This window comes from Suricata suricatta, chromosome 10 (genome assembly GCF_006229205.1).
Source record: "Suricata suricatta isolate VVHF042 chromosome 10, meerkat_22Aug2017_6uvM2_HiC, whole genome shotgun sequence".
Classification (NCBI taxonomy): domain Eukaryota; kingdom Metazoa; phylum Chordata; class Mammalia; order Carnivora; family Herpestidae; genus Suricata; species Suricata suricatta.
Window position 1 is genome coordinate 65,758,361 of NC_043709.1, and position 11,077 is coordinate 65,769,437.

The 11,077-nt window shown below is 50.9% G+C and overlaps 1 protein-coding gene across 1 annotated transcript in view; it reads right to left on the reverse strand.

Moving 5' to 3' along the window:
* The window catches only part of SLC48A1 (solute carrier family 48 member 1), an 18,947-nt gene extending 8,094 nt beyond the window's left edge, over positions 1-10,853 (reverse strand). The window contains exon 1 of the mRNA XM_029954318.1: positions 10,833-10,853. Coding sequence (XP_029810178.1) covers positions 10,833-10,842 — 10 coding nt within the window. The 5' untranslated portion in view covers positions 10,843-10,853. The remainder of the gene's footprint in view (positions 1-10,832) is intronic.
* Between the last annotated feature and the right edge of the window lie 224 nt (positions 10,854-11,077).

An 11,077-nucleotide genomic window follows, 5' to 3' on the forward strand; every position in this document is an offset into this window, starting at 1 on the left:
GGCACAGCGCCCTCCCCGGCCGGAGGCCGCCCGCGCCCGGAGCCGCACCGCGCTGCCAGAACGCTGCCGAGTGAGGCCGCGGGGCGTCGGGGTGCTTTGGGGGTGCCTGGTAAAAAGGCGCGTTCTGGGGCTCGTCCTCAGACTCGATATTTGGGCTTGGGCGGGACCCGGAAGTACATGTACACAGCCTGCTGCGGTGACAGCTTTAACAGGTTTATCTCTGAATAGAAGACTCATTTAAAATTTAATGTAAATTTCTCGTTAAAAATTAAGATATAAAAATTAGGAAATAGGAACGTACACAGTAAATAGGATTCCTTTCACCCTTGCTCCTATGCACCACATTCCCTCCCCTAGGCTTTTTACTCACCCTGAAGTTCGAGAAGGCCTCCGCTGTGACCATCACCTTGTGACCTCAAACACCTCACTCACTCCCCTACCTTTCATCCGCGCGAGCCTCATCCCCCCCCAGCATCATCCCCCCACCCCAAATCCCTACCAAACGTCACCCCCACTCTCAGAATCTATAGCAGGAGTATATTGAGCTTCCGCTTTGGCCCCAACTTCCTACTGGGAGCTGGGAGGGAACATCAGACAGAACACAGAGCCCTCAAGCACATGTGATCTAGCTGGGGAGGTCCGTCACACACCTGCAAGATACAGAAGTGGCCTGTGTCTCTATTAGTTTCCTTTTGCTGCTCTAACAAATCACCATGAATCTAATGGCTTCGAGCAACAAACACTTCTTATCCCATAGTTCTGTAGTCAGGAGTCCAAAAATGGATCTCACGAGGAGAAGGCAGAACTGCCCTGCTTCTGGAGGCTTGAGAGGAGAATTGGTTTCCTTGCCTTTTCCAGGCTTCTAGAACCACCCACATTCCTTGACTCAGGGTTCTCTTTCTTCATCTTCAAAGCTAACAATCACATTACCATGACCTCTGCTTCTGTTGTCACGTCTTTTCTCTTGCTGACGTGCTGCCTCCCTCTTCCCTTGTAAGGACACTTGTGATTAAGAACCTGGCTAATCCAAGCTAATTTTTTTCATCTCAGGATCCTTAATTACACCAGCAAAATATCTTTTCCCATATGAAGTATCATATTCACAAATTCTGGAGATTGGGAGATGGCCATGTCAGGGAGGCATTATCCTGCCCAGCACACCCTTCCAGAAGGTAAATTCGGTGAGCAGGGACCTTCCCACTTTCCTTCCCATGAACACCTCTGAGAGTGCCTGGCACACTGTAGCCCCTTAGTGAACATTGTTGAATATAGATGAATGCAGTGGAGAAGGTAAGCATTAAATAATGGTAAAGGTGAGGGGGGCACCTGGCTGGCTCAGTGGGTTAAGCATCGGACTCTTGATCTTGGCTCAGGTCATGATCAGGTCTTCAGATCAAGCCCCACGTAGTGAGGGGCCTTGTTGGGATTCTCCTTCTCTCTCTGTTTCTCTCTCTCTGCCCCTCCCTGTCCCCCCCCCCCACATTCAACCTCCCTCTCTTCAAAACAAACAGAAAACAAAAAACAAACAACAGTAAAAACTTTTAAAAAATAATAAATAATACAGGTAATCATCACAAGGAGTCCAGGCAGGACATGATTAATAGCCCAACAAGTGATATAAACCATGTAATCCATGTAATCTGCATCTGCCTCACTTCAGAATAGTCTGGAAAGCTTCTTAAAAAAATAGACCTTCCATCCACAGCTTACTAAATTTGAATCACGGAAGAATATTTTTAAATGAGAAGTAATTTTCATGTGGTAAGCTCAGCACTCTGCCCTTCTTGGGGTGTCAGTGATGGAGTGAGAGGAGGGCGCAAGCCCCAGGATGCACTGCCACGGGTGGCTTCCTAGAAGGCTTACTGGGGTAACAGTCCAGGCAGAGGAAACAGCATGTTTGCAGCACAGAGGGAATAACGTCGCAGATTCAGATTCAGGAAACTATAAATAGTTTGTGGTCAGTGGGTGGCCTGGTGGGTTTTGAAGTTAGAAAGGTTCTGAACAACGGCCCCCGGGGGGCTCAGTCAGTTAAGCGTCCAACTTTGGCTCAGGACATGATCTCACAATTCGTGAGTTCAAGCCCTGTGTCGGGCTCTGTGCTGACAGCTCAGAGCCTGGAGCCTGCTTCAGATTCTGTCTCCCTCTTTCTCTGCCCCTCTCCTGCTCACGTGCTCTGTCTCTCTCCCAAAAATAAATAAACATGAAAGACAGAAAGACAGAAAGAGAAAGAAAGAAAGAAAGAAAGAAAGAAAGAAAGAAAGAAAGAAAGAAAGAAAGAAAGGTTCCGAACATAAAGGGCCTTTGTGCTCTGCTCAGAAGGCTGTCCTCCTCCTCAGGGGAGGGAGGTGTGAGCTCTGTGTTCTAGAAAAGTGACGGGGGGAGGCACCTGGGTGGCTCAGTTGGTTAAGCTTCCAGCTTCAGTTCAGGTCATGATCTCACGGTTCGTGGGTTCGAGCCCCACGTCGGGCTCTGTGCTGACAGCTAGCTCAGAGCCTGGAGCCTGCTTCAGATTCTGTATCTCCCTCTCTTTCTGACCCTCCCCTACTCACACTGTCTCTCAAAAATAAATAAAAAATATATTTTTTTAAATTTTTTAAAAAAGAGAGAAAAGAAAAGTGACCAGGGTAATAGCATGAGGATGAACTGCCTGTTCTGTTAGGGGCAGAGAGCTCATTCGGACAAGTCCTTTACCCGCCCTGTGCCATAATGACCTCATCTGTAAAATAGGGACAGCAGTGATATCTACTTTGAGTGTTGTGATGAGGGGTCGGTGCTTTGAAGAGTGCCTAGCACTTAGTAGGTAGTCGATAAATGTCAGCAAGTATGATTAACAGCAGCAGTATGGCTGTCAGGGCAAGAGAAGAGGGGACTCTGGAAGGTGAGAGGCAGTGAGAATGGAAAAGAAGGAACTGATTTGGGGCGCCTGAGTGGCTCAGTTGGTTAAGCATCTGACTCTTGATTTCAGCTCAGGTCATGATCTCATGGTTCGTGGGTTGGAGCCCCATGTAGGGCTCCACGCTGGCAGTGTGGACCCTGCTTGGGATTCTCTCTCCCTCTCTCTCTGTCCCTCTCCTGAGCACGCTCTCTCTCTCTTTCTCTCAAACTAAACAAATTAAATTAAATTAAAAAGAATGAACTGATTCAACAGATATTGAAGTTGTTTGAACCTGAAAGGTCATATAGGAATTAATTAGCTGGGCAGACAGAAAGGAAGAGAGCAAAAATATTATGAGTAGACATAATAGGAGTATTGGAGGTTAGTGAGCAAACATGTCACGCTGCAATGTGAGATTGTACAAGAAGTTAAGGAGAAATAATTGTCTAACTGTAGCTGGCCCAGGTCGTACAAAAAGGTTAAGAGCAGGCTGAAACTTCTCGACTGTAGAGGCAATGTGGCACTGCTGGACGATCTTGCGCTCGGTTGCGGTTACCACCTACTGTGTGACCCCAGGCAGGTTCCCATAACTCAACAGAACTTTTTGCCAAGAACAGACTTTATGTCTACACTCTTCAAATGTTTGCTACTACATATATGTGGCTATGGAGTATTTGATATGTGGCTAGCATGACCAAAGAGTTGTTTGTATTTTTCATTTCATTTCATTTTTATGTTTTTTAAAATGTTTATTTACCTTAGAGAAACACAGACAGAGTGTGAACAGGGGAGGAGCAGAGAGAGAGGGAAACACAGAATCTGGAGCAGGCCCCAGGCTCCACATTATCAGCACAGAGCCCGACGTGGGGCTGGAACCCAGAAACCGTGAGATCATGACTGGAGCTGAAGTCGGATGCTCAACTGACTGAGCCACTCAGGCGCCCCTGTATTTTTCATTTTAATTTAAATAGCCACACATGGCTAGTGCCTACCCTGTTAGCACAGAGACCTCTCAGGACCTCTGTTGCTCTGTCTGTATAATGGGAATGCTGATGATACTTCATAGGCTTGTTATAACAATTGAGATATGTTGAGACACTGCAGTTAAGGTGCTCAACACAGTAGTTCAACACGCTATTGTCAGTGCTCTTAAAATTATTGTTATTACATTATTGAACAGGTGTAGGATGACATAAACCATGCCTTAGGAAGATTATTTATACTGTGATATCCACAGATAGATTTAATGGGAAAAGAAAATTGTAGCAGAGAAAGCATTCACGAGGTTATTTCAGTGGACAGGTGTGGGATAATTAAGGTCTTATCTGGAGAAAGGCCACGAGAATGGGAAGGAATGGAAGGATTCTGCTCCGTTCTGCAAAGCACACGAGCGTGCCCCGCACCTACGCGTCTTCCCACATCAGCTTCTTCTCCGAGGTACGTTCAGAGAGCACACTGCTACCCCAGCCCGAGGCAGACAGCACTGCCCGCTCCCCGACAGATAGCCACTCTGCTTGCTCACTAATGCTCACCATTAAGGGCCCTTCTTCTGGAACATTACCCACCAAACTTGAACTTGGAACACTTCCCAGTGTCCTTGCAGTTAAATTGATGCCATGGGATCGAGTTCCAAACAATGGAATCAGAGTGGACGCAATGTGTGCCATTTCCAGGCGAGACCCATAAAAAATCTTCCATGTACCCTCAATTCCCCATTTCCATTCTTTGAGGGTTTGAGAGGCCACGTGCTAAAGATGGCCACACCACATGATGGAATAAGCCTGGGACCCCTGAATGAATGAATGGAACAAAACCACTCATTCTGTCCTCATGCAGCTGTAACAGGAGTGAAAAATACACCTTTGTGGTGCTAAACCTCTGAGGTTTGTTGGTTACAGTCACCTTGTTACGCTAGTACACTCATCCCATTTCAGGTCATGTAAACATACCCTATATGGACAACATGTCTGAACTATCAGTCTCTCAGGAGTCGCTTTTAAATTGAGTCCCACCAATATTAAAACAGACTCTAAATCCCGCCTGCAGGCATCTTGCCTCCTAAGACATTTCTTCCTCACTCCCCCAAAGCAGACACATTCCAGACATGTGTCTCCCCCAACTATCCTACGTCAAGGATAACACCACTGAGTGAATTCCAGCTGACTGAGTTTATTGGACTTGTCAAGGCTACCTCCTCTCTGCTCCTTACTCCCCAGACAGAGGGACCTCTTCTGCCCTCTGGGGCATGTCCTTGTTTACTATGGCTCTGGCCCCCAACCCCAGCGTCATTTCTGAGTCCTCTCTTTCCTTCATTTGCAAGTACAGTTGGGTCTGCCCTGTCCTTCTCCTTCTCCCTGTCAGTACCCTAGTCCAGCCACCGTCATCACCACCTGCCCACTTGCAATGGCCTCCTAACTGGTCTTCCTCTGCCCGTCCTTTCCCTCCAGTCCATTCTCCAGCCAGCAGCTGGAATGATCTTTCTACACTAACAAGTGGAATGCGGTACTCCCCTGCTTAATCCCCCTGTGAGCTTCCCACTTCTCTTGGGGTAAACTGGTCAGGGCCTTGCCAGCCCCCACTAATCTGACTGTTCATTCCAATTCTGGCAGACAGGCCTTCTTTCTGTCTCTCAGATGTACCAAGCTTGTTCCTGCCCTGGGGTTTTTGGACTTCGTGCCTGGATATGTCTTCTCTGAGTGCCCATAAGACTGATGCCTCATCATCATTCATCAGCTCAGACTCTGCTTTCTCAGAGACAATGTCTCAAGTACAATCTGCAACCTGTTTTTATGTCTTTCCCGGCATCTATCACTATGTGAAATTGTGCTTGTTTTCCCTTTAACCACACTTCTCCTATCCCACTGGAATACAACCTCCAGGAGGGCAGGGGCTTTATTTGTCAAGGACTGACTCCTCTTGGTTTGCCCAGGACTGTCCTGGTTTTACCACTAAAAGTTCCCCATCCCAGGAAATCTCTTAGTGTAGGGCAAACTGTGATCAGCACACTATAGCCTGCCTTGATTACTTCTGTATTCCCAGTACCTAGTCTAACGCCAGATACATGGGGAGGGACTCCATAAACATTTGTATAATAAATATAAGAACGGCTGGCTGTCCATGAAGAATTTTTCGATCCCAGCTCTAGGGGGCAGCCTCCTCCAACCTTGTGCCCTGAGATCCAGCTTTACAAGGTTGAGCTAAACTCCTGTGCTTAAATTTAGATGATGAGTTCCACAAGATTCTCCCCAGACATCACATAGCGACCTAGCCCACCCCCCAGCTTTTGTGGCGTTCAAGGCCAAGATGCCTGAGTAAGATCACCACCACACTCCTTCCCACCTCCTATAGCTTTGTCTTTCTCCCGAGGCCAGGCTGATGGACCAGAGTGGAAAGGACTGTTCCAGCGAGGAGGAGCGGGTGGCCTACTGAATAAGGCTCGCTGATCTGGCCCCATCACGAGCATCCCAGCTGTCCAGGTTGGAGGAAGACATTCTGAGTTGTGGGCTCACCAGTGGTCCACTTTGCAAACCCCACCGCTTGTACTCCTCCCTGGGGCTGGGGCTGACTTCTGCCCCTGGAAGGGGATGTCTTTGCCTCTTAGTGTGAGAGTGAAATTTATCAGAGCCTGACTTCTTGCGGAGACCCCACTTCCTCTGTCTGCCCTTGCCGCAGCCTAGAAGTCCACACAGTGGGCAGGATGCTGAGTGAGAAGATGTTCAGCCCAAGCAGCAGGTGTCTGAGCTCAAGTGCTAAATTAGCATCAGAGGCAGAGGCGTGGGGAGAGGGGGAGTGTGTTTGCACCCGCTCAGGGGGCAGCCTGGGGCTCAGGCCTGCTAGCCTCCTATGGTGCTCTGGTGCTCTGATGACCTCCATCGTCTGATCTGAGCCCCCGGTCACAGGTACCTACTCCAACCCTCTTTCTCTTTCGCTGTAGGGTTGCTATTGTGTGAGGAAGGAGTGAGGAAGGGAGGGTAGAAGAGAGGGAGGGAGAGAGGGAGAGTGAGCCTGAACTTCACCTCCACGTGGACTTACTCCCAGAGCTGTGGGGAGTGAGGGAACACTAGGCTGAGGGCAGCAGGGGAGGGCGCTGACTTTTCCTGCAGGACAAAGCCTGGCACAGATTTGCATATAGCTGCCCTTTTTGATTGGATGTTGGTGATTAGGTTGGTTGACTGAGAAAGTCACCACAGAGGCTTGGTCAATACATGTGGGTCCCACTCCGGTCCAGCTACAAGGGCACTGGGTGGAGTAAAGGGATTAGAAATAGAGCTGTCACCTGCACCTGGTCCAGGGCACGGAACCCAAGAATAGTGGTCTCAAGAGTGGCCGCATCTGAGGGTGCTTCCTGAAACAGGGAGGGGATGGACTAGAGATGGCCGGCCACAGGGCAGGGCGAGAAATGGAGAGTGGTCAAGAGCTGGATGGAAAGGTACCAGGAAGAAGACAGATGTGGGGGGAGCTCCAAAGGGGGTGAAAAGGACCCACGCAGAAGACAGGGAGATTTGTGTACTTACTGAACTCAAGAAACCTCTTCTGAGGAACTTCTGTCAGGAGCCCTGACTATAAAAGGGGTGCTGCCCTGAACAAGGTAGAGCCAGTTCCTGCCGTTTGGGAGCTCACATTCTCTTGAAGGGGTTGGGGGGGGATCACTAATGACAACTGGGAGATGATTTCATTTGGGCTGTGTTGTGCCCGGTGTGTGGCCCTGTAGGCTGTGAAGGTTGCTGGTTCCCAGTGCCCTGGAAGGCACCTGCCTTCAGCTGAGGCCTGAGGAGCAGGGACCAAGGGAGAAGCGAAGGCATCAGGGAAGATTAAGTCGGGATTCTGGCCTCAGGAGGCCTCTGTGGAATGAGAAGAGAAATGCTGAGGGGGCTCTGTCCCTGCCACTGCACGGTGTTTAAGTCGAGTACACTGACTCTCCATTTCTCTGGAGGTAAAGCCTTTCAGGGAGGAGGCGCCAAGGCCTAGAGCAGGAAGGACTTCCTGAGGCCCAGGCCTGGGGTTGGAGGTCTGAGCAGCTGGCGCTGCCTCTCCATCCCGCAGGCAAAGACTGATACCCGGAGTAGACGGAGTGACCTGTGTGTTTCTCTCTCAGTCACAACTGCAGGCTTCCCCTTGCTTCTGTTTCCTTCTCTGGACCCCATCTTCATGACCTCCTCTGGGCTGTTACTGTGTCCCTTCTGGAGGAAAGAAAGGGGCAGTGGTTCTTTTGCCAGATGGTCTTTGGACTTTCCAGCTTCTTCTCAGGCACCAGCTACTCCTGACTGGGATTCGAGGGGAGTATTGGGGTCTGCTCTGATGCTAGGAAGGGGCTTCTCTCCCTGGCCTGCGTGCCTGATTACCTGCATCCCTCCCTGTCCTCAGCCAGTGCTCTAGATCCAGAGAGAAGAGGGCATCTCTTGAGCAAGGGCCAGGCCCTCCCCCATCAGGAGCCCTCCTTCAGGCTCCTGCAGCCTCCTAGACATGGAAAACATGAGGGCCAAGTGGGTGCAGCATTTGAATCCCGAACGAGGGCCATGGGCCTCATGGGTTGGAAGATCGTGCTGTGGAGAGCTCCAGTGTTGGGAAGGAGCCAGGGAGAGTAGGCAGCGCGGGTGGTCAGCCTCAGGGAGAGGTTGGGAGTCCTGTGGGCTTTGGCAAAGGCAGGGGTGGGCTGGAAGCCCCAACCAAGCTGCTGCGGGAGCGCAGGAGAAGGAGAGGCACTCTGAGCCTGAGGGACAGTGGCTACAGCTGGAATGGAGCTGAACACTGATCACTCAAGGTCAGAGGCACTGTCATCTGGGTATTCTGAACACACACACACACACACACACACACACACACACACACACACAGCCTTTGAGAAGCAGAAGCTGGCAGGGCGAAAGCGGCTCCTAATGCATGCACATTCATAGAACAGCACATTTGCCTGCCGGGCAGGCCTGTTCCCTCCCTCACAGCTCTAGACCTGTCCCTGCCTTCCCTCCTGCTCTCCCAGCCTCTCCTTACCCTCCGGCCACCACAGTCAGCATTACGGGCCTGTTCTGTGATTGTTTCCTTGCCCCTGTCACACTTGACTGGTTTGAGCACCAGCCAGGAAAGTATGGGGTCCCTGCTCTTGCCTCCCCATGGTCCCCAGCCATATCCAGCCTTCCCGCCAGCTTGCCTACCTCCCCAACCTGGAGAAGGCAGGAGCCAATTGCTCTTTTACCCCCCACCCCCCACCCCACTCCACTGCTGTCAAAGTGGCCCGTGATCGACTGGCTGTGACCTGCTAGTCCTGGGAAGGTTTGGCACTGTGCTCGTTAGCATTCAGGCTCCCTGCCTCTGTCCCCCACCCCCAGGAATGGGCAGACAAGGGATGGGGTAGCTGAACTGGAACCGCCCTCAGGGCAGGTGCCTGGGCAAGTACTGAAGGACTTTAATCTTCCAGAGTGAGGAAATAGAGCCCCCTTGAGGGACCTAGGCTCTCATTCCTGCCCCTGGTGGATCAACCACAGCCAAGGTAGAATTCCAGGGATGCTGAGGGAGGCCGCAGCAGGCCTGGGTACCCTGGCCCAGCCCTTCCATCCTCTCGTCTCCCCTTGTCTGCAGTCTCACCCGAGGTCTGTTAGTTAAATCTTCCTCTAACTTCCCACTGTCCATCCCACCAACGGACCTCAAAGGACATAGCGGAGCCTGCCAGCAAAGTTTGCAGCCTAGGATAGCAGAAAAGAGACAGTGACAGCGAGGCAGTGAGGGAGGAGGAGGATGGAGCAAAATGCCTTGGAAGTTGGACCACCTGGAGCTGGAAAAGTAGCCCTTCCCACTCCCCTGGCTGGGGTGCAGGCCCTTGGTGGGCACCTGCTGGTCTCGCACAGTTCCTATTCATTTCATTCCCACCCTTATTCTTCTTTTAAAAATTTATTTATTTATTTAGAGAGAGAGAGAGAAAGAGAGAGAGAGAGTGTGTGTGTGAGCAGAGAAGGGGCAGAAGGAAAGAATCCTACGCAGGCTCTGCGCTGTCAGCACAGAGCCCGCACCTATGCAGGGCTCGATCCCATAAACCATGAGATTATGACCTGAGCCGAAATCAACAGTCATATGCTTCACCGACTGAGCCACCCAGCTGCCCCACCACCACCAATCCTTACGTCAGGCATTGTGCTGGGCAGGGAGGCCTGACCAGACTGGTGTGTTAAGGAGATAAAGAAAATTCCGCTTCACCCTGTGGTCCTGCAGCCCCAGGTCTGCTCAGTTGGAGATTTCCATTTAGGGCAGTATTTCTGGAACTCCCCATCGTCGCCGTGGAGTGAACAGGGGATTCCTGCAGCATTGCACTGGAAAGACTGAGGCTGAGAGTGGCAATGGGAGGCAGGACAAGAGGGTGGGGAGGGGGGTGAGCTCTGCAATCCAGCTGCCTGAGTCTGGCTCTACCAGACTACGCTGAGGGACTATGGACAGGCTACTTCACCTCTCCATGCCTCAGCATTTTTACTCTCGAGCAGAGAGTGTTGAGGTTTGAAAAATGAAGTCTACAAAGTGACCTAGTACCTTGCACACAGGAAGTGCTGAGAGAGGCCACCACGGGGCCACTGTGGTGGCAGCCGGGGCTGGGGTGTAAGGGATGAATGTAACAGATTATTCCGTGGTCGAATCAACCAGACCTGCTGGCTGATTTCATGTGGGAGAAGGAGAGATAGAGGAATCCAGTTCCTGGCTCAGACATCGGTGGGGCTCCTGGAGCAGGGGCAGGGTGGCAGGGGGTGGGGCACAGAGTTAGGGGAGGCTCTGTCCTGGCAGAGAGCTCAGTGTATGGGTACAGCACATCAAGGAGCCCTGCTCCTTGACTTCCATCATCTGCCACTCCCTCTCCCTCCCTCTGGAGCCTGTGCACCCAAATGTGGGGGGAAATGACTCTGGACATGGGCGTTTTCTCCTTCGTGGGAACTGTCAGTGTCTTTAAGAGGCAGGATTACAGAGTGACAGAACCACTCACTGCTCTCCATCTTCTTAGTGTGGAGACCTTGGGTATGCCGCATTTAACCCTTTTGTGTTTCAGCTTCCTCACCTGTAAAATGGGATAACAAGACCTATCACATAGGATTGCTGTAATGTTTAAGAAAGTGAATGTATATAAAGTATCAAGAAGAGAGCCTGATACATGTTAACGATTGTTATTGTTTATCTGTCCTAACACTCCTTCAGGTGTGGAGGTGTCTAAGGACAGTCACGGGAGGGTCA